Source organism: Oncorhynchus mykiss, chromosome 22 (assembly GCF_057628025.1).
Source record: "Oncorhynchus mykiss isolate SJ-2025 chromosome 22, ASM5762802v1, whole genome shotgun sequence".
Lineage (NCBI taxonomy): Eukaryota > Metazoa > Chordata > Actinopteri > Salmoniformes > Salmonidae > Oncorhynchus > Oncorhynchus mykiss.
The window spans coordinates 10,187,472-10,211,325 of record NC_143043.1 but is presented as its reverse complement, the minus strand read 5'-3'; the positions used below and the strand labels follow the sequence as shown (position 1 = coordinate 10,211,325).

Genomic DNA, 23,854 nt, shown 5'->3' with positions numbered 1-23,854 from the left:
TTTAGCGCCTTAAACCGTCCTCCCTGTCGGGTCAGTGACAGCTCCCATTGCCGCTGACTGTGGTTATCGTGCCACCCCGTGGCGAGTCAACAACACTACACTTGACGCAGCGCTGTGAAAGGCCACGTTCCATTTCATTGCCAATTTTCCCTAGCCTTTAAAACCTCATCCGCCTCCGCCGCATAAAGAAGTAGTTATTGCGCCACTTAAACTGGAGAAGGGTCTGAAAATTGAAATGGAATTGGGTCAAAGAGATTAGGGGACGATGGTATGTTGTGGGCCACTATCTCACGCACGCACGTCCCTGGTTTTAATGTATATGGCACGTCCTCATTGACTTGGCCAGAGAGGAAGTGTCAAACATGTCAGAAATAAGCCTAATGCGTGTGTATGTGTTTATTTTGGACCTGCCTGCTTTCCCGCCTTTGGGACAACGACTCCCATTGTTAAGGCGGAGACACGAGCACTCTTCATTATATACAGATCTCTGACTGGTCTTTTGACTGTTACTGCATCCAGCATACTGGCCCCCTAAACACACACACACAAATTACCTCGACTAACCTGTACCCCCGCACATTGACTCGGTACCCCCTGTATATAGCCTCGTTTTTGTTATTTTATTGTGTTACTTTTTATTGTATTTTTTACTTTCATTTATTTAGTTAAGATTTTATTAATTATATTTACTGAACTGCGTTGTTGGTTATGACAGTGGACAACGGTTAAGGGCTTTGTAAGTAAGCATTTCACGGTAAGGTCTACCTACACCTGTTGTATTCGGCGCATGTGACAAATACAATTTGATTTGAAAACGGAAAAACGCAATACACAATCTGCATATAATATATGGTAGCCATGGCTCTCGGGCAAAAAAAATCCATGCAGGCAGCCAAGAAGAGGACTATAGTCACAGAGTCCAAATATAGGGCTGCGTGTAGACTAGGCCGAGTGTGTGACAGATAGTGCGACAGGGAAAGAATACTTTTAAATATTTTGTCTCGTGCTTTGATGCAGACTGGCCACCAGCCAGTGTCCTCAGAAACCCTAGCCTAACCGGACAGCAGATGGCGCTATTATTCCAGCACGCCTACAGACTTCACAAAATGACGCACGGGCGACATACATGCGGAGAATACCGAAACGCGGTGGAGCTATGATACTTCAGTTCAGTCCAGTGTAGGCCTACTGATAATGGGTAAACCGTTATCTCGAAAGTCTCTGTTGTAACCGTGTGGCAATATATGTTATCAGCCGCTGAACATTAGTCGGCCTATGATGATTGGCCCTAATATTTTAGTATATCCAATATTATGCAGATGTGAACAGCAACATCTAAACATCTCAAAATAAGTTCAATTACAATCTCTGCTCCAGTGATCTCACTGAATGGATGGCAATTTGATCCCACGCACGTCATCGGGTGCAATGCCCATTCGTTTTTTAATTTATACACCCGTTAACCCCACAGAAGCGCAGTCCGGGAAATCCGATGCATGAAGTCAAAGCACATGTGATATTTCAGGTTTGTTCCACTGTCGTGTTTCATCTACAGTAGCCAAATCTAAATATAGACTGTCTGATGCTTTTAAAAAATCCCTCTCAGGGTCTCATTGCGTTGCACCTGTCACGCGGACAGATGTAGGCTAGGCTACATCCTCCCCAGTCTCATTGGCTATTCCGAGTTGTTGCTATGGTTCCAGACAGCGGATGCTGAGGCTTGCCATAACAGTCTTCCTATTGGTGCAAAGGGCATCAGGGTAATAAGTGATGTCGAAAAAAGATCTAGCTCTACCAGACAACCTACTCAGAGAAAGAAAGACAGAAAGATGGGGGAGAGGGAGGGAGCAGAAAGAAAAAGAGGCTACCCACTGGGCACAAACGTCAATTCAACATCTATTCCATATTGGTTCAAAGTCATTTCATAGAAATTACATGGAAACAATGTTGATTCAACCAGTGTGTGCCCAGTAGGTAGGGAGTCAGTCAGACGGAGAGATGAAGGAGAGAAGCACAGTCTGATCACAAATACATTTAACTGGAATACACACACACACACAGACAGACAAACACCTTCATCTAAATATTGAAAGTTGAGTGGGGACACTAATAGAATTTAGGAAATATCTGAGTGATTACTAGGTGTCATTAAACATGTTCTATTTGGGGATACATCCTTGTTGTTAGACTTTAGGAGGTCATATACCAACTTTGCTTCAACAAACATGGAGATGCATACATACTGCAATATCAAAAAGACATTTATGAAATACAATTCGGTATGCAACTTTTGATAATTACATTACACCATATTATAAATAATCATTTTGCATAGACAGGAACATGAATGCTGGCCCATCCACTTGGCAACAAAACCAAATCTCATTGTTTTGGTATTTTTGTTAAAAACAAATCATCTGACACACCTATTGCACATAAAAATACATCAAAAAAATGAAAGGCATCTCTAAATGTTCTTAAAAGAGCCATCTCACAGTGTGGTCATACAGAGAAGCTAGCAGTAACTTGGTCTACATTTTAGGATGAGGGGTCTGACAGTCCAAAATAAAACTCAAAATCCCAACTTCACCTTTCCCCTAATGAAACCATTAGTCCTGGTAAGGCCCATGGGAGATGTAGTCCAGGTCATATGTCTGTTGTCCTTTTGTACGGTAGAGAAATCAAAGTCCTCACAGGTGCACTGTATGATGTTTCTCTTCCATTTCCTTTTTAGACAGTTTCTGTGTGTGTTTTGTGATTACATATGTGGCACGTTTGGTAAAGCAGCGAGTTTGAAGGCCTTCAATCCATGTGGAACTTTAAAGATCTGCACAGAGAATCCCAAGAGGAAGAGTAAAGATATACTAAAACAGTTCCTTTGCCTGTTTGTAGGATTAACAACACCTTCCCCCCATTACAAAGTGAAGCACTTTGAGCACCAGGAAAGGCGCTAATGTGTATACATCCAATCCATCATTTATGATACATGCTGAGAATTGAAGTATTAATTGAAGTACTAATCCTTAAAATGTAGAATACAGGGGCGATCGTCAATTTCTAATCACTTGTGTCCCTCTCTCCCTCCTTCCCTTAAAAGCCAGGTTGTTGGGTCTCACCCATAAAGAATGATAGAGGGCTCCAGTGGCCAAAAGGCCATGTTAGCATGGGAGCAGCATTTAGGGCATCCACCATTTTAATGCGCTCAACTGGGTGACAGTCAACTTCCTGTTGGAGTCATGTACAACCAGCTCATCAGGAGGGATCAGCCAATTGTGAAGAATAAAATTGACTACTTAAAAATGGAGATGGCGCTGCCGGTGCGCTCACAGACACCATAATGGGAACTATATAGGGATGCTTTCTCTATCATTCTCTATGGTCTCGTCCCTCCCTCCACTAACCCACATTGGCACTGATGCGTATCCACTGTAGAGCCTGTCTGGTGTACTGGACTGCATGAGCAATACTACTGTGGAGAGTCAACGGCCCCGACAGGGTGTTCAAGTAGTTAAAAAACTCTGGAAAGAGAGAGAGAGAGAGAGAGAGAGAGAGAGCGAGAGAGAGAGAGAGAGAGAGAGAAAGTGGGGGGTTAGATCACATCTAATAAAACACAATCCAGTTATTCATTTGCTAATAAAGAGGTAGCCTCTCTTACCCTTGTTGTCTCTGGCAAGGCTATCTGCTACCTCCCAGTACTCATAGCTGTAGAGGACACTGTTGGTGATGTTGAGGTGGTTTGCTGCCATCTGGTGGATACGTTGGGGAATGCTGATGAGGGAGGAGGGGGAGCTGCCAGTGTGAGAGCCCAGGGTGAGGGCTGAGGGGCTGGGGGAGAGGGACGAGGGAGGTCCCCCTGTGCCCCTGTCAATGAGAAAAACACAATGATACTTCGCTAAGGAGAGTCAAATCAACATAGTACTACGTTCACAAATACATTGGAGTGATGGAGAAAGAGAGCGAGGGGGAGAGGGGATAAGAGAGACAGAGAGGGAGTCTTTCTTACTTTCCCGAGTCGCTCCAGATTGGGGGAGTAGTAGGCACTTTTGGAGAACTCTGTGATGACAGATAAAACACATTTACAATCTAACCAATCTAATCTAACATGTCTGCTTTTAATTGCATCACACTAAATCCAGCAGTTAAAATAGCTGCTGGTGAGGTCTGTACCTTAAAGTAGTCCAATAGAGCCTTGGAATACTTCAGGGCGTGATCCTTCTTTAGACGAAACATCTGCCAGTATAGGAGAGCAAGGCACCGGAAACTAGGGAACACACACACACACACACAGAGAGAGAGAGAAATGCCCAGTAAATAAATACATAATCCACATCCTATAGGTGATTATTTTCTGGACCGATTAGTTGCTGGACCGATTTATTTAAAAAGAAAAGCAAAGCACATTCTAACTCTTGCTTGTTTTTTAAATGTTATTTGTATTTTTATTTCACCTTTATTTAACCAGATAGGCTAGTTGAGAACAAGTTCTCATTTACAACTGCGACCTGGCCAAGATAAAGCAAAGCAGTGCAACACAAACAACACAGAGTTACACATGGAATAAACAAACGTACAGTCAATAGCACAACAGAAAAAAAAAGCATTTCCCTTTTGTACAAAAAGCATTTCCCTGTTGATGTTATGATTGTGCAAACGTGCATTATGCTGGCTCAATCCAGCAAGACCCCTTCAAAATGTCAACAATGGCACATAGTCGTTTTTTTGTCTGAATCTATTCAACGCTGACGCTTGGACTCCCTCTGACGAACCATCAAACAGGCAAAGCATCAATACAGGACTATTATCGAATCCTACTACACCGGCTCTGATGGTTGTCGGATGTGGCAAGGCTTGCAAACTATCACGGATTACAAAGGGAAACTCAGCCACCAGCTGCCCAGTGACACGAGCCCACCAGACGAGCTAAATGCCTTGTAGGCTCACTTTGAGGCAAGCAACACTGAACCATGTGTGAGAGCACCAGCTGTTCAGGACAACTGTGTTATCACGCTCTCCGTAGCCGATGTGAGTAAGATGTTTAAACAGGTTAACATTCACAAGGCCGCAGGGCCAGACAGATTAAAAGGACTTATACTCAGAACATGCGCTGACCTGCTGGAAAGTGTCTTCACTGATATTTTTAACCTCTCCCTGACCCAGTCTGTAATACCTACATGTTCAAGCAGACCACCATAGTCCCTGTTCCCAAGAGCACCTAGGTAACCTGTCTAAATTACTATCTCCCCGTAGCACTCACGTCTGTAGCCATGAAGTGCTTTGAAAGGCTGGTCATGACTCACATCAACACCATCATCCCAAACACCCTGGACCCACTCCTATTCACATACCGCCACAACAGATACACAGATGATGCAATCTCTATTGCACTCCACACTGCCCTTTCACACCTGGACAAAAGGAACACCTACGTGAGAATGCTATTAATATACTACAGTTCAGCATTCAACACCATAGTGCCCTCAAAGCTCATCACTAAGCTAAGGTTCCTGAAACTGAACACCTCCCTCTCCTGACGGGCCTCCCCAGGTGGTGAGGGTAGGCAACAACACATTCATCACACTGACCCTCAACACGGGGCCCCTCACGGGTGCATACTTTGTCCCCTCCTATACTCCCTGTTCACCCATGACTGCGTGGCCTCGCACGACTCCAAAACCGTCATTAAGTTTTCAGACGACACAACAGTGGTATGCCTGATCACAGACAACGATGAGACAGCCTACAGGGAGCAGGTTCAAGACATGGCAGTGTGATTCCAGGACAACATCCTCTCCTTCAACGTCAGCAAGACAAAATAGCTGATTGTGGACTATAGGAAATGCAGGGCCAAGTAAGTCCCCATTCACATCGACGGAGCTGTAGTGGAGCGGGTATAGAGCTTCAAATTCCTCGGTGTCCACATCACTAAGGATCGATAAGGGTCCAAACATACCAACACAGTGGTGAAGAGGGCATGGCAACGCCTCTTCCCCCTCAGGAGGCTGAAAAGATTTGGCATGGGTCCTCAGATCCTCAAAAAGTTCTACAGCTGCACCGTTGAGAGCATCTTGACTGGCTGCATCACCGCCTTGTATGGCAACTGCTTGGCATCACTGGGGCCGAGTTCCCTGTCATCCAGGACATCTATATCAGGTGGGGTCAGAGGAAGGCCCTAAAAGACTACAGCCATAGACTGTTCGCTCTGCTACCGCACGGCAAGCAGTACCGATGTACCAAGTCTGGAACCAACAGGACCCTGAACAGCATCTAACTCCAAGCCATAAAACTGCCAAATAGTTAGTTAAATAGTTAACCAAATAGCTTCTCAGACTATTGACCCTTTTTTGCACTAACGTTTGGGACACATACGCTGCTTCTACTGTTTATTATCTGTCACTTTATTCCTAGTTATATGTACATGTGTTCCTTATTTACCTCGTACACCTGCACATCAACTCAGTATTGGTACCCCCTGTATATTGCCAAGTTACCGTTACTCACGATGTATTTATTATAAATGTTATTATTGTGCTTAACTTTTTTATTATTTCTCTATTTTCTTTCTCTCTACATTGTTGGGAAGGTATGTAAGCGTTTCCCTATTTGATTTGATTTGATTTGATTTGACAGGGATTAAAAGCACAAACAATATTTATATCACAAGAAAGACAAGAAAGGGATTGTTGCACATGTGGGTGTTAATTTTTGTAGAGTTTGAAAAAGTTGAGATTTAATGTTTACAAAGTAGCCTAACTCAGCCACAAAGGAAGCAGCTCCCAAAAATGAACAACCAACATCAACTATTTCTGTGCTTGAAAATTCTAGAGCAGGGCATTTAGGTTAGGTGACTATCCTTTTCTCAAACACAGTCTCCATCTAATGTTGAATATGCATGAGGATTTGACAAAAACAATCATGATTATGAATGAAAACCATGGTGAAAGCTGGGAGATTGTGAGGGCTTGGTAGGCCTACCATAGAAATATGCTGATTGTATAGAGAGTAGGCCTAATTTTATGCTATTCTTTTTAATTATGCCCAAATTAGTTGGTATTTCCAGAAGTTTACTCCATCAATGTAATCACAAAATGCATAAATTGGCCATATATGGTTTTAAAAAATGTTGGCATGGTTGTTTCAAAGAAGAAAACATTTGATATTTAACATTAAATTGAAATTGCCACCTAAACTGTCTGGATTCCATAGATTTTATGGATCTCATTAAACAAAGGTTCAGTCAATGTTTCTTGGGTTTTTAAAATTCAAAACGCGTTGACTATCTTACCCCATTATGCAGCTCTTACATTGATCAGAACTTTATTTTTGACCTTTCAACAATTTGGACAATCGTTGCTAGTGACATACCACAGTACGGCCAACTGTTGGTCTTCCTGTCTAGCCCCTGGGCCAGAGTGGTTCTTCAGCTTCATGGCGTACCTGACAACCACAGAGGATCACTGTTACAGTGTGTGTGTGTCTGTCTGTGTCTGTGTTTGTGTGTGCGTGTGAGTGTGTGTTTGTCTCACCTGATAAGCTCTACTGTCTCTGCGTACATGGTATAGGGAGACTTGGCCTCCAGTGGTCCCTCCTCCATAGCTTTTCCACACTCCATGAAGGAGAGAGCAGCATCCACATAGTTCACTGCCTTCCCCAGCTTATCCACCTGAGACAGAGAGTGAGAGATACTGGGTAAGAGAGATAGGAAATGAATGAAGTTGGAAGAGCTCACTAGCCACTTAATCCTGTAAAAGGGTCCTTATCATTTTAGCCAACTTATCTTAAAAATGTTACTGATGTCTTTGAAACAGTCTTAAAGTGGCAATATGTAACTTTGTGGTCAAACCGACCAAATTCACATAGAAAAGTTAGTTATAGATCTATCATTCTCATTGAAAGCAAGTCTAAGAAGAGGTAGATCTGTTCTATGTGCGCTATTTCTATACTTCCTGGTCTTAAGTTTTGTTTTTGCTTCTTTCTCTTTCGGTTTTATTACACCAGCTTCAAACAGCTGAAACAACTATATTTTTGCTTATGAAACATTTCTATTCACAGTGGTTTAGATGGTACAATGATTCTCTACACTATACTACTTTATTTTGTCACATAATCTGAAATTAGGCGAACTATCAGAGTTTTAGCAACCAGAAAATGGCGGAGCGATTTTTAACATCCCTAACTCAGTGTTAGAACAGTCCTTCCGGTCCTAACCCAGTCCTGAACCAGTCTCACCATGGCATCTGCACGGTGCTTCATCCTCTTGGCTTCATGCATGTAGTACTCAGCATGATGTGGGCTACAGAGGGATGGAAAGGGGGAGGAAGTCAATAGGAAAGAGCAGACAAATATATTATTATGTGGTAGCTACTGACTGCTTCTGACGGTCTAGGTTGGGCTGTAGAATGTGGTCATTAAGACTGACATTGGCCTTATTTTTCAGTCAGGCACTCACGGTTCATGGTTGGTTACGGTTCCTCTCTGTCCCCCTGCCCGTTGTAAAGGAGGTCCCCATGGTTCACACTCGGGCCGAGGCTGCCCTGACACCCCAACACAACACTCAACCTCCATCTTAGGCTCTGAGTTCTGTGTTTTGATGGGGGGCTTGGTGGGGTCGAGGGTGTCAGAGAGAGGGGTACTGTCCAGATAGTCCTCCAAGAACCTGCTCACACATACAACCCCCGGAAATACACAGTCAGTACTTCTTACAGTGTTTATGTATGTATCAGCGTGTGTATATATACTGTCGCTTTCACCTGGATTCACCTGGTCAGTCTATCTCATGGAAAGAGCAAGTGTCCTTAATCTTTTATCCACTCAGTGTATATATGTGTGTTTGTGTGTGTGTGTTTGTGTGTGTGTGTGTTTGTGTTTGTGTGTATAAGTGTCAATGAGAGTGTGTATGAGAGTGTGTGTGTTCCAGTCTCACCCGTTGTGTCTGGTGTCTGAGTGAGGGTCTAGACGTCTGTGCGTTGTAGACTCTGTGTGGGCAGAGGGGCCGTTGGTCTGGGAGTTGCTCCTCTTACTCTCTCTGTGGTGCTGGATTCCATTCTCTGACTGGGAGGAAACACGCATATTATGGCAGAACCACGGACACCAGGCTGTTGTAGCTGTGAAGTAACAGGGACTTCAGGTCTCAGTAAAGGATGACAAAAGTATTCCATGGTACACTAGCTACAGTGCAACTATCTTGTTTACCCTGGAGGTCTATAGAGAAACAAAAGAGTGTGTGTGTTACCTTGCGTTTTCTCTTGCTGTCTCCTCTCTCTGTCTCGGGGATGCACAGGTGTCTCATGGCTTCTTTCTGCCTGGAAGAGGCAGAGGAGGAGGAGGAAGAGTGTTTGTGAGAGGCTGGGGTGCCTGTCGTAGTATCAGGCACTCTGTTGAGCAGGGAGAGGTCTATCTGCACCACCAAGTTTCTCAGGCCTCGATGAGAGGCTGCGGCCAGCTCACGACGTCCAAACGGGACCAGGGTGTAGAGTTTCTGCTTTCCCTGGATCTGGTGCCCCTGGCCTGGGTTGGATGCGGTGGTGCGCCTGGGGTAGAGCACTCTGGGCCTGCTATCCGCGGGCCTCCCCGGGCCCTGGTACCCTCTCCTGGGGATGGGACGCTGGCTTGATGTGGAGTCGGCCGGGACTTTGGTGACGTTGGGAGGCAGATCGGGCTCCGAGTCGGACTCTGAAGAGGCGGAGGAGTCCGTGGGTGGGACAACAGGAGTGGGGGAGGAGGGTGATGGTGGAGGGGAAGGGTCCGGCTGAGACTGTCTCTCTTCCTCCTCACTCTTCCTCCTCCTCTTTTTCTTGGTCCCGTGGCGTTGTGGGTCGATGGGATGGTGACGGCGCTCGCTGTTGGTGTGAGGTCTCTGCTTGGGCTGGACCGCCTGCCATTCACCACTCTGCTGCTGCTCCTTCCTCCTCCTCTTGTACTTCTCCTTCTCTCTTTCCTCCCTTCTCCTCTTTCTCTCCTCTACTTCCTCTTCCTCCTCTGAGCTCTGGACCCAGGGGCGTCTAAGCAACTGCTCCTCCGCCAGTCTTCTCTCTCCCTGTCTCTCCCCCTTTCTTTCCTTCTGTTTCTTCCCCTGACTCTCTCCTTGTTTTTCTGTCTGTCTCTCTACCTCATGTTCCCCCTTTCCCTCTGTCTGCCTGTCTACCTTCCTCTTTGGTGCATGGGTCTCTCTCCGGTTGTCCACCTCCTGTTCTCTCTCCCTGGATTGGGGCTTCCTCTGTGGAAGCTTTGAGTGGGGAGCAGGGGCCCAGGACTTGACTTTGGGTCTAGGGCTGGGGCTGAATTTAGCGCGAGGCTCAGAACTAGCTTTGGAGTTAGGCAGAGAATGTGGCTTTGGGCTGGATTTGGAACAGTGACCAACTCTGCTGCTGGTCTCTCTGCTAGGGTCTGTGGTGGGTAAGGTCTTGGCCCTGGGTGTGGGGCTGAGACTGGTCCTGAGTCTGGTTGTCAAACTAGGCCCATTACTGGGTCTGGGGTTGGAGTTGGAATTATGGCTGTGTCTGCTACTCTCCTTAGGCCTTTGTCCAGAGGTTGATAGGTGTTGGCTTTTGGGGTCTAGAGTGCGTGCGTGTTTCAAGCTAGGCTGAGAATGAAGCTTGGGACTCGAGTTGGGACTAGGCCTGGGTCTGTGTTTGTGCCTGTGGCTCAGCTCAGTGGTCAGTGCAGGGGCTGCCTTGGCTGTGGTCTTGGGAGTGGGAACAGGCTGGGTCTGTGTGGATTTAGGCCTGGAGCTGTGCTGAGGCGGAGGCTGAGGATATGGACTGTGTCTTGGCTTGCTCTTGGGCTCAGTGCTGGGTACAGGGGCAGTCCAGGGCCTGATTTTGGGTCTATGGCTCGGGCTGGTTGTTAGGCTAGGCCACGTGGGAGGCCTGTGGCTTTCCTGATGGGGACTCCGAACCTGAGGATAGCGGCGGGGGCTAGAATGAGTAAGGCTAGGACTAGGACTCCTAGGGGGGTGCTGGGGAATGGAACTAAGGCTGCAGGTGGCTCTGGGGCTTGGGAAGGGGCTTGGACAGACACTGAGGACCGGGCTAGGGATGGGGCTGTGTCTTGGGGTGGGGCTAGGACAAGGACTGGAACAGGGGCTGGGGCTGGGGCTGGGGCAGGGGCTGTAGCCAGGGCTAGGCCGAGGGCTATGCCTGGGGCTGTAGTTAAAGCGCGGGCTGGGAACAGGGCTCTGGCTGGGGCTGTAGTCCTCTCTGATCCCCCAGGGTCTGGATGGAGATGGAGCTCTGTGGGGGTCTGGGGAGAGCGACCGGTGCTCTGTAGCTCTCTGGGCGTGGTCGTGATTGCTGGGATCCTGGTCGCAGGAAGAGGATTTTTTGGGGACTTTTTTCAGCCACTTATCCAGCTGCCACTGAGTGGTGGAGGGGTGATATATCTGAGAAAACAGAGAGAGGGAGATGAGAGGATGGAGACGGATGACAGATTTAAGGAGAGAGGGATGAGGGGAGAAACAGTCAGGTAGGCTCAACAAAGGAGAGGGATCATGTGATACAGGTTGACTTTTATACATCCACATTGGTTTTAAACAGTAACTTGCACTATAATTAACTGGCAGAAAGTGCTTGGACTATATTCAATCAAAACAGATAGCCTGGTCTTGGGGTTAAGCCAAAAACAACAATACCAGGTATTTAACCAGGTAGGTTCTCATTTACAACTGCGACCTGGTCAAGATAAAGCAAAGCAGTTCAACACATACAACAACACAGAGTTACACATGGAATAAACAAACATACAGTCAATAATACAGTAGAAAAAATATATATACAGGCAATAAATAGACCATGGTGGAGAAGTACTTACAATATAGCATTTAAACACTGGGATGGTAGATGTGTAGAAGATGAATGTGCAGGTAGAGATACTGGGGTGCAAAGGAGCAAGATAAATAAATAAATACAGTATGGGGATGAGGTAGTTGGATGGGCTATTTACAGATGGGCTATGTACAGGTGCAGTGATCTGTGAGGGTGCTGCTATGGTGACCAGTGAGCTGAGATAAGGCAGGGCTTTACCTAGCAGAGTATTATAGATGACCTGGAGCCAGTGGGTTTGGCGGCGAGTATGAAGCGAGGACCAGCCAACTAAACCGTACATGTCGCAATGGTGGGTAGTATATGGCTTTGGTGACAAAACGGATGACACTGTGATAGACTGCATTCAATTTGTTGAGTAGAGTGTTGGAGGCTATTTTGTAAATGACATCACCGAAGTCGAGGATCGGTAGGATGGTCAGTTTTACGAGGGTATGTTTGGCAGCATGAGTGAAGGATGCTTTGTGAAATAGGAAGCCGATTCTAGATTTAATTTTGGATTGGAGATGTTTAATGTGAGTCTGGAAGGAGAGTTTACAGTCTAACCAGACATCTAGGTATTTGGAGTTGTCCACATGTTCTAAGTCAGAACCGTCCAGAGTAGTGATGCTATATATATGCTGTTATTTTGACTCTGTACTGGCACCACCCTGTATATAATGTTGTTTTTTTACTGCTGCTCTATAATTACTTGTTACTCTTATTCTTATCTGTATTTTTTGAAACTGCACTGTTGGTTAGGGGGTTGTAAGGAAGCATTTCAATGTAAGGTTGTTTTCGGCGCAAGTGACTAATAAAATTGGATTCGATTTGATGAGTAAACGATAGATTCCTTGAAAACCAGGACACACATTGGACTATTCCAAAACACACAACCCATAGAACAAACACTACCAACACACATCACTCACTCCCAGTCCCGGCTTCACTCTTACCACCACAGTTAAAACTACACTGTAAATGTAGAGTACACTGAGAAAACACTGTAAAAACAGCCACTCGTTCAACCATAGTCTAAGAAGCTCAAACTTTGAACAGTGCCCTTTAAATGGACTACTTCTTCAACCCACCTTCATTTCCTACTATCACTGGAATCCACACACATCTGACCTGACATTTCCTACTATCACTGGAATCCACACACATCTGACCTGACATTTCCTACTATCACTGGAATCCACACACATCTGACCTGACATTTCCTACTATCACTGGAATCCACACACATCTGACCTGACATTTCCTACTATCACTGGAATCCACACACATCTGACCTGACATTTCCTACTATCACTGGAATCCACACACATCTGAAATGACATTTCCTACTATCACTGGAATCCACACACATCTAACCTGACATTTCCTACTATCACTGGAATCCACACACATCTGACCTGACATTTCCTACTATCACTGGAATCCACACACATCTGACCTGACATTTCCTACTACCACTAGAATCCACACACATCTGACCTGACATTTCCTACTATCACTGGAATCCACACACATCTGACCTGACATTTCCTACTATCACTAGAATCCACACACATCTGCTCTGACAGAGGCTAAAGCCGCCTCCCATTTATCTAATGACTCACACACTGGCTGTTTATTCTGCCTAACAAGTCACTCAGTAACCCAGAAAGGGAAGAAGAGAGTTTTAAAAAGAAGAGGATATACTCACTGCTTTCCTGCTCTTTCTCTTTTCTTTCTGTTTCTCTCCTCCCCCTCTATATCCCTCTCTCCAGTAGCTGACCAGAGTTATTTAAACCTCTACTCCTCTACTCAAACACTGCCCCCCCTTCCCTCATTCCCTTTTCCAGAGAAGACACTGCGTCTCTTGTACCCTCTCTGCCTCCTGGCTCCCTCCCTCCTTCCTCTACCTGGAACTCTGAAGCACTCTTTCCTACCCCCCTCCCCACCCACCCAAAACATGCTCGGTTGAAACACCAGTTCGAATTCGATCATCCATAGATAAGATCTCTCTTCAGCTCGGAGATGGATTTTATTTCAATTGAGGAAGGAAACTCCCAGTGTGCTTTGCATAATTTTCAGGACCTAGTTTGTCAATTCTCAGTTTGTTCTGGCTTGGCGCTATTTGACAAGAAGGCAATAGAAATCAGTAAATAAATATACCCCCCCCCCCCCTCAGCCTCACCACCTCTATTGGGGCCTGATATACCGCATGTACAGTAATAGACCCAGCTATGGTCAGAGACAGACACATAGGGCCTTCTATTCATACAGGCAGTAGAAGCAGGTTTCCCCTACTCAACTCTCTCTGCATAGCTAACCTAAACCCCCAACTGCTGTCCCCCTCTTTCGACAATATCCCCCCCACCCCCACCAGCTCCTCAAATAAAGACCTATTTCTCACCACTGTTTCTAAACAGCCCCCCCCCCCCCCCCTATGCATTTACATGCTTGTAACTCAGTGCCAATGAAACTGCTAACCCATTCCATTTGAAAGCTTCCCTTACCTTTAGTTTAGCTTAGTTGGGCTTAAGCTGGCGGAGCATAGAGAGTCTGCAGTTGGTTATTAGTGTGGGAGACTGTCATGCTAACGCTAATGAAATGTTAGCGTGAAACTGAATCTCCGGGACTCCCACCTCCAGTGGGCTTTCCTATTTGGGACTGGGCTTGTTGACATGACACCCAGACTCTAATTCCTACAGCAACTCCCCTCCCCCTGCTTCCTCCCCCTGGTCTCACCCCCTCCCCAGAGTAGCTCACGTGCATTCCTAATTCCTGCCTCCCCCTCCCCCTCCCCAGATAGATTTCACTTGCTTTGGCAATGTAAACATATGTTTCCCATGCCAATAAAGCCCTTTGAATGGAATTGAATTGAATTGAGAGAGAATCTGAAATGAGAGGAGGCAGAGTGAGAAAATAGAGTAAAATTGTATAAGAGGCTAAATGGTATAAGAGGCTAAAGGGTATAAGAGGCTAAAGGGTATAAGAGGCTAAAGGGTATAAGAGGCTAAATGGTATAAGAGGCTAAAGGGTATAAGAGGCTAAAGGTTATAAGAGGCTAAATGGTATAAGAGGCTAAAGGGTATAAGAGGCTAAAGGGTATAAGAGGCTAAATGGTATAAGAGGCTAAAGGGTATAAGAGGCTAAAGGGTATAAGAGGCTAAAGGGTATAAGAGGCTAAAGGGTATAAGAGGCTAAATGGTATAAGAGGCTAAAGGGTATAAGAGGCTAAAGGGTATAAGAGGCTAAAGGGTATAAGAGGCTAAAGGGTATAAGAGGCTAAAGGGTATAAGAGGCTAAAAGGGTATAAGAGGCTAAATGGTATAAGAGGCTAAAGGGTATAAGAGGCTAAAGGGTATAAGAGGCTAAAGGGTATAAGAGGCTAAAGGGTGAGAGAAAAATCTCTAAAAGAGAGAGATTGAGAAATACCATGAAAGAGAAGCAGCTAAAGAGAGAAATGGTATAGAGACAGACAGACAGCAGTGTGACACAAAGTGAGCGTGGGGGTACTACCTCCTTGGTGCAGCCAAGGGCCTGAGTGTCGGTGGGTGTCCCAGGATCGGAGTGTGTTTCTGGGCTTGGGTTAAGGGAGCGCTGGCCACTGCTCTCCTCCTCCAATTCACTGTAGGAGTCTGAGCCTGAAGAGTCTGAGCTGGAATGTCTCACCCTCCCACCATGTGTGTGTGTGTGCTGCTCCGACAGACTGTCAATCAACACACACACACCAGAGAGGGGTCAGATTACACACAGATACACAAACACACAGATACACACACACACACACACACACACAATATGTGGGCATTCACGCTTGTAGGCCCTCTTCATATATCACTATCAGTGTGTGTGTGTGTGTGTGTGTGTGTGTGTGTGTGTTTTCAAGAGTGACCAGGAGAGAGAAATCCTCCAGCTGTCACATTTCACACATCCTGACCTTTCATATTGCTTCCACACGCGCACGCACGCGCGCACGCACGCACGCACGCACGCACGCGCGCACACACACACACACACACACACACACACACACACACACACACACACACACACACACACACATAATGCAGTAGACACATCTAGTACCTGTTGTTAACAACCCAGGGGGCTGACTGTTCAGGGCCCTAGTAGAGAGATGACAGAGAAGGGAGGTCAAAGAGACTGGTGTCATTCATTATGTACAGCATGATCTTCATTTCACCAGTATTGTCGAGCAAAAAATAAATCTGCAGCAACAGGAGTTGAACATTTAGTCCATAATGTTGCTTGATCGATGGTTATGCTATTAGCCTGCCAAAACTAGATTACATATACTGTTATACTGCAATACTGTTATACTGTTATACTGTTATACTGTTATACTGTTATACTGTTATACTGTTATACTGTTATGCTATTAGCCTGCCAAAATTAGATTACATATATTGTTATACTGTTATACTGTTATACTGTTATACTGCAATACTGTTATACTGTTATACTGTAATACTGTTATACTGTTAAACTGTTATACTGTTATACTGTTATATTGTTATACTGTTATACTGTTATATTGTTATACTGTTATACTGTTATACTGTTATACTGTTATGCTATTAGCCTGCCAAAATTAGATTACATATACTGTTATACTGTTATACTGCAATACTGTTGTACTGTTATACTGTTATACTGCAATACTGTTGTACTGTTATACTGTTATACTGCAATACTGTTATACTGTTATACTGTTATACTGTTATACTGCAATACTGTTATACTGTTATACTGTTATACTGTTATGCTATTAGCCTGCCAAAATTAGATTACATATACTGTTATACTGTTATACTGCAATACTGTTGTACTGTTATACTGTTATACTGCAATACTGTTATACTGTTATACTGTTATACTGTTATGCTATTAGCCTGCCAAAATTAGATTACATATACTGTTATACTGTTATACTGCAATACTGTTATACTGTTATACTGTTATACTGCAATACTGTTATACTGTTATACTGTTATACTGCTATACTGTTATACTGTTATACTGTTATATTGTTATACTGTTATACTGTTATACTGTTATATTGTTATACTGTTATACTGTTATACTGCAATACTGCTATACTGTTATACTGTAATACTGTTATATTGTTATATTGTTATACTGTTATACTGCAATACTGTTATACTGTTATACTGTTATACTGTTATACTGTTATACTGTTATACTGTTATACTGTTAAACTGTTATACTGTTAAACTGTTAAACTGCAATACTGTTATACTGTTATACTGTTATACTGTTATACTGTTAAACTGTTAAACTGCAATACTGTTATACTGTTATACTGTTATACTGTTAAACTGCAATACTGTTATACTGTTATACTGTTAAACTGCAATACTGTTATACTGTTATACTGTTATACTGTTAAACTGTTAAACTGCAATACTGTTATACTGTTATACTGTTATATTGTTATACTGTTATACTGTTATACTGTTACTATAAACATGTGTTAGTGCGGGTTTTCAGCTAATTTATGTAAATCACGAAGCTCATCTGCATTTCCTACGGTGCAGGAGCAGTTATCCACAACACAAGAGTGATCTGTCAACAATAAGCAAGCAGTGGAACTCCTGTGCTGCTCATGTTGAAGTGCTATTGGACAGGTGAAAACAATATGGCAAAAGCATGCCAGACGATTTCAGCTTCCAGTTCTATCAAATGAATACAGATGGAGAAATGGAAACAAGAAGGGGATGTCACTTTAGACGTGTGTGTGTGTGTGTGTGTGCGAAATGCATCTCCATTCTAACAGAGAGAGCACAGACAGCTCCCTCAGAGAGCAACTATTGCCAACTCTCCAGTCTCTCTCTCTCTCTTTCACCTTCTCCTCTCCTTCCAATTTTCACTCCAGCCCTGGCCCAGAACCGCACTCACTGCAGGGAGCACCTCTCACTCTCCTCCCCCCTGTCTTCGTACCAACCCTTCCAACTAACTGTTTCTCTTCTCTCCTTTCTATGTTGTTCATACAACTTCAAATAAGGGATGTAGCCAACGTACTCAGTTACAAAGTCCTGTTACTAGTTACCCCCCCCCAAAATATTTTGGCTTCCTTTTTAAAACATGTTTTAATGTACAGTAGGATGAACATAGAGAAGGGTTGGAGTGAGCAGAAAGGAATGGTGGAGGGAGGAAGGGTGGAGGGAGGAAGGGTGGAGGGAGGAAGGGTGGAGGGAGGGAGGAAGGGTGGAGGGAGGAAGGGTGGAGGGGAGGAGGGAGGAAGGGTGGAGGGAGGAATGGTGGAGGGAGGGAGGAAGGGTGGAGGGAGGAAGGTTGGAGGGGAGGAGGGAGGAAGGGTGGAGGGAGGAATGGTAGAGGGAGGAAGGGTGGAGGGAGGGAGGAAGGGTGGAGGGAGGAAGGGTGGAGGGGAGGAGGGAGGAAGGGTAGAGGGAGGAATGGTGCAGGGAGGAATGGTGGAGGGAGGAAGGGTGGAGGGAGGAAGGTTGGAGGGAGGAAGGTTGGAGGGAGGAAGGGTGGAGGGAGGAATGGTGGAGGGAGGAAGGGTGGAGGGAGGAATGGTGGAGGGAGGAAGGGTGGAGGAAGGAATGGTGGAGGGAGGAAGGGTGGAGAGAGGAATGGTGGAGGGAGGAAGGGTGGAGGGAGGAAGGGTGGAGGGGAGGAAGGTTGGAGGGGAGGAAGGAGGAAGGGTGGAAGGAGGAAGGGTGGAGGGAGGAAGGGTGGAGGGAGGAAGGTTGGAGGGAGGAAGGTTGGAGGGGAGGAAGGTTGGAGGGGAGGAGGGAGGAAGGGTGTAGGGAGGAATGGTGGAGGGAGGAAGGGTGGAGGGAGGAAGGGTGGAGGGAGGAAGGTTGGAGGGAGGAAGGTTGGAGGGGAGGAAGGTTGGAGGGGAGGAAGGTTGGAGGGGAGGAGGGAGGAATGGTGCAGGGAGGAATGGTGGAGGGAGGAAGGGTGGAGGGAGGAAGGTTGGAGGGAGGAAGGTTGGAGGGGAGGAAGGTTGGAGGGGAGGAGGGAGGAAGGGTGTAGGGAGGAATGGTGGAGGGAAGAAGGGTGGAGGGAGGAAGGGTGGAGGGAGGAAGGTTGGAGGGGAGGAGGGAGGAAGGGTGGAGGGAGGAATGGTGGAGGGAGGAAGGGTGGAGGGAGGAAGGGTGGAGGGAGGAAGGGTGGAGGGGAGGAAGGAGGAAGAGTGGAGGGAGGAATGGTGGAGGGAGGAATGGTGGAGGGAGGAAGGGTGGAGGGAGGAATGGTGGAGGGAGGAAGGTTGGAGGAAGGAAGGGTGGAGGGAGGAAGGGTGGAGGGAGGAAGGTTGGAGGGGGGGAAGGAGGAAGGGTGGAGGGAGGAATGGTGGAGGGAGGAAGGTTGGAGGGAGGAAGGTTGGAGGGAGGAAGGGTGGAGGGAGGAAGGTTGGAGGGGAGGAAGGTTGGAGGGGAGGAAGGAGGAAAGAGAAAGGGCGGATGAAAGTAAGGAAACATTTAGCTCAGGTCATGAGAGAGAGAGAGGCATTCTGAAATGTTGTAAACATTTTCTAAAAGGTTTGTAGAATGTTCCTGGGCTTCCCTACCTTGTCAGCATCATCATCGTCACTGCTGAGCTTCAAGTCATCAGCGAGCATGCTGGGAAAAATGAGAAAAACATACGTCAAGAGAAAGACCAAAGTAAAGTAATGGTACTCTAAAGTAAAGTAAAAGTGAAGTATGAAGTACAGTATACAATGTCTAGTTTTGAGGGGGTAATGAGATTCAAGCCACCTCTGACTGAGAAAGAGGATATAAAGGGTTAATAAGCTAGGAGACTCTTTGTTCTGCTACTGGAAAAGTTCACACAAATGTCAGGTCACCTTTGGCCTGGTGTCCTGGTGTTTTTACGTCATGTTTGTTGCACAACTAAAACTGACAGATTAGTACTACTCCCCCTCTGTGTGTGTGTGTGTGTGTGTGTGTGTGTGTGTGTGTGTGTGTGTGTGTGTGTGTGTGTGTGTGTGTGTGTGTGTGTGTGTGTATTACAGCCCCGGCACTGTTTGGTGACCTTAGGTAGAATATATTTCTCCTGTCCCACTTACGATTTGTGAGGCGCCAGGTGAGGGTGGGTCATCCCCCCGAGCTGCCAGAGAGAGAGGGAGTGAGGACACACACACACACACACACACACACACACACACACACACACACACACACACACACACACACAGGTTTGACAAACATATTCCTTCTTATAACATATTCCTGAGCAGCCTGATAGAGAAAGGTTACAGACACACACACACACTCACACAGATACACCCACGCACAATACACACACCTTAGACTGTGAATACATACGTTGTTTGTGCTGAGTAGTGTGCTGCTTTGTGTCCTAGAGAGTGAGAGAGAGAGATAGATTGATAAAGTTTAAAGACCCCCCCCCCCGCACACACACACACACACACAAACACACACACACACACACACATAGGCCTACTTTAGGGTTGTAGAGGAAGCACTGGGCCTGGCCACCTCCTGAGGGTTGCTGGGACTGCCAGGAGTGGTTCATGTCCTGGGAGTATGAAGGTTAGAGGTCAGAGGTCACAGAGATTGGATAGACTTTACTAACATTACTGACAAGCATCTGCACAAGCACACACTTACACACACACACACACACACACACACACACACACACACACACACACACACACACACACACACACACACACACACACACACACACACACACACACACACACACAGTATAAGAATTTGAGTTTTCTGGGGTTGACTCATGCTACAGGCTTAAGTGCCCAATGAGGATATTTTTGCCAATAGAAGGTGAATGGCACTAGAGGGAGTGCTGTGCTATTTATCATGACTTCCTCTGAAACAGTGGCTCAGATTACTCTCTACTTCCCTGCTAACAGTGGTGTAAAGTACTTAAGTAAAAATACTTTAAAGTAGTACTTAAGTCGTTTTTTGGGTACCTGTACTTTACTATTTATTTTATCGACAACTTTTACTTCACTACCTTCCTGAATAAAAGAACATGCAGATCTAACTCTAGCCATTGAAAGACATGAGGGTGAGGGATGGGGATCGGGGTTGTAGGGTGTCTATGAAAGACATGAGGGTGAGGGATGGGGATCGGGGTTGTAGGGTGTCTGTGAAAGACATGAGGGTGAGGGATGGGGATCGGGGTTGTAGTGTGTCTGTGAAAGACATGAGGGTGAGGGATGGGGATCGGGGTTGTAGGGTGTCTGTGAAAGACATGAGGGTGAGGGATGGGGATCGGGGTTGTAGGGTGTCTGTGAAAGACATGAGGGTGAGGGATGGGGATGGAGATTGTAGGGTGTCTGTGAATGATGTAGGTTGTGATAAATTGTCCATGATCTGTGTGTATGTCTATGTGTGTGTGTCTGCATGTTTGTGTGTGTCTGTGTGAATTCAGAGGTGTCACGATACAGCGTATACACAGTGTGAAACAGGTTTCTGCTCTATTGTGTCTGTGATGTGTTTTGAGTGACAACCTGTCTTTTGTTCCTACCACTTTGTGTATATTGTACATCAACTTCTGTGTATTTTGTGCGTATTTGTAGCTGTCTTTGTGATCTCTCTTTTGTTAGTGTCTTTGTGTGTGTGTGTGTGTGTGTGTGTGTGTGTGTGTGTGTGTGTGTGTGTGTGTGTGTGTGTGTGTGTGTGTGTGTGTGTGTGTGTGCAAGTGCGTGCGTACTTGCTTGCGTGTGTGTGTGTTTGCAAGTGATGTCCCTGAAGCACTGGTCTACCAGAGGGAGGACAGGGGTTTTGATGATCCAGGTGATAATCATCAGGGCGATTATGAGACAGTGCCCAGTGAACTATCTGCTATCTGTTATCTGCTCTATCTGAGTACATGAGCCAAGCTCTGAATAGGAAGCCAGCCAGAGAGAGATCTTTCCTCCAATCCTCATCGCATCCAAATGATTAGATTGACTGACAAAGACAAGTCACAGCCATGTTAGAAGAAGAATAGTGTGTGTGTGTGTGGTGTGAGCGTGTGTGTGTGTGTGTGGTGTGTGTGGTGTGCGTGCGTGGTGTGAGCGTGTGTGTGTGTGTGTGTGTGTGGTGTGTGTGGTGTGCGTGCGTGGTGTGAGCGTGTGTGTGTGTCTAGTCCATGCCGACTTTTGCATCGCCATTGAACAGGAAGCAGGCTCTGGAAAAGGTCAGGCCTTATCTGTTCTGATGGCTGTGTGCGTGTGTGTGTGTGTGTGTGTGTGTGTGTGTGTGTGTGTGTGTGTGTGTATGTGTGTCAGTGGAGGCTCCTCAGAGGAGGAAGGGGAGGACCATCCTACTTAGTGAATAAAAAAAATACAAATAGTGAAACATTCAAAAAGTTATTATTTTTTAGATACAACTATAACTAAATATATTCACATCACCAAAAAATGTGATTAAAACAAACTGTTTTGCAATGAAGGTCTACAGTAGCCTCAGCAGCACTCTGTAGGAGAGCACCATGGTGTAACGGGAGGTCAGCTAGATTCCGGGCCTCCTCTGGGTACATTGATTTCAATACAAAACCTAGGAGGCTCTTTGTTCTCACCCCCCTTCCATAGACTTACACAGTAATTATGACAACTTCGGGAGGACGTCCTCCAACCAATCAGATCTCTTGCAACATGAACTGACATAATTCTCAATCAAAGGATTAGATAATTAATCTAGTGCATAAAATGTTGTGAGTAGAGTACTCAAAGAAGAGAAAGAGAATAGTTGAACAGTTTTGAACAAATTTCTTCAAAAATTAAATGGAAGCAAACGGAACAAAAAATGGATCAACCTACCTGAATTTGCCCAATAGAAACTCTTGTTTTGTTTGCAAAATGGAACGTTTGGACTAATGATTGCACACTAGATCACCTAGATGTAGGCAAGAGTGTGCAAGGTGGTACTGAATGTTTCAATGTCTGTCACCTTGATTACTCCAATTTGTCTTGCGACCTGTGCACCTACGTTAAAAACGTTCATTCGTAGGCTAGATTGTAGAAACCTCATGATGGGTAGAGGGAAAATGTGTGTATCATGTAGTAGCCTAAATCTATCGCTGTTACATTGAGCTGGGTGAATGGAATGTGAATTACAGTCATCCAATTTGCTGTAATAGAAATAAGGCCATGCTCATTAAAAAATTACAAAATTCCTCCCTAATCTTAAACGGCACCAACCGCCACTGGTGTGTGTGTGAATGTGTGTGTGTGACAGAGAGAGAGAGACTTCACCACGGATACACCCTGCACACCCTAATTGACAAACAAACAAACCAAAACAAAGGCAAAGTCTTCTCACGCGTTGTTGATTTCAAAAAAGCTTTCGACTCAATTTGGCATGAGGGTCTGCTATAGTTATTGATAGAAAGTGGTGTTGGGGGAAAAACATACAACATTATAAAATCCATGTACACAAATTCCCTTTTGACAATGTTGCCATAGAGCACACAAAAAACTATTCATACCTCAGCCTAAACATCAGCACCACATGTAACTTCCACAAAGCTGTGAACAATCTGAGAGAGAAGGAAAAAAGGGCCTTCTATGCCATCAAAAGGAACATAAAATTCGACATACCAATTAGGATCTGGCTAAAAATACTTGAATCAGTTATAGAACCCATTGCCCTTTATGGTTGTGAGGTCTGGGGTCCGCTCACCAACCAAGAATTCACAAAATGGGACAAACATCAAATTGAGACTGCATGCAGAATTATGCAAAAATATCCTCTGTGTACAACATAAAACACCAAATAATGCATGCACAGCAGAATTAGGCTGATACCCACTAATTATCAAAATCCAGAAAAGAGATGTTCAATTCTAAAAGGAAGTGATTCCCAAACCTTCCATAACAAAGCCCTCACCTACAGAGCAAGCTGGTCCTGGAGCTCTGTTCACAAACAGACTCCACAGAGCCCCAGGACAGCAACACAATTAGACAAAAGCACACTGCCCACAAAATGAGGTGGAAACTGAGCTGCACTTCCTAACCTCCTGCCAAATATATGACCATATTAGAGACACATATTTCCCTCAGATTACATAGACCCACA

At 45.4% G+C, this 23,854-nt stretch overlaps 1 protein-coding gene across 5 annotated transcripts in view; it reads right to left on the bottom strand.

Moving 5' to 3' along the window:
* Nucleotides 1–2,243: 2,243 nt before the first annotated feature.
* Nucleotides 2,244–23,854, bottom strand: part of aff3 (ALF transcription elongation factor 3) — a 31,810-nt gene continuing 10,199 nt past the window's right edge. The window contains exons 2-18 of one of the 5 annotated variants that reach the window (XM_036958600.2): nt 20,265–20,339; nt 20,126–20,159; nt 19,867–19,907; nt 19,369–19,420; nt 15,879–15,916; nt 15,309–15,498; nt 9,230–11,377; nt 8,921–9,048; nt 8,447–8,653; nt 8,227–8,290; nt 7,524–7,660; nt 7,363–7,434; nt 4,168–4,261; nt 4,004–4,053; nt 3,656–3,861; nt 3,406–3,518; nt 2,244–2,827 (exon numbers count right to left, since the gene is read on the bottom strand). In XM_036958600.2, coding sequence (XP_036814495.1) covers nt 2,759–2,827; nt 3,406–3,518; nt 3,656–3,861; nt 4,004–4,053; nt 4,168–4,261; nt 7,363–7,434; nt 7,524–7,660; nt 8,227–8,290; nt 8,447–8,653; nt 8,921–9,048; nt 9,230–11,377; nt 15,309–15,498; nt 15,879–15,916; nt 19,369–19,420; nt 19,867–19,898 — 3,600 coding nt within the window. In that variant the 5' untranslated portion in view covers nt 19,899–19,907; nt 20,126–20,159; nt 20,265–20,339 and the 3' untranslated portion in view covers nt 2,244–2,758. Of the gene's footprint in view, nt 2,828–3,264; nt 3,519–3,655; nt 3,862–4,003; nt 4,054–4,167; nt 4,262–7,362; nt 7,435–7,523; nt 7,661–8,226; nt 8,291–8,446; nt 8,654–8,920; nt 9,049–9,229; nt 11,378–15,308; nt 15,499–15,878; nt 15,917–19,368; nt 19,421–19,866; nt 19,908–20,105; nt 20,160–20,264; nt 20,340–23,854 lie in introns of those variants that run through there. The other 4 variants (XM_036958599.2, XM_090215375.1, XM_090215374.1 and 1 more) reach the window with 4 other exon arrangements.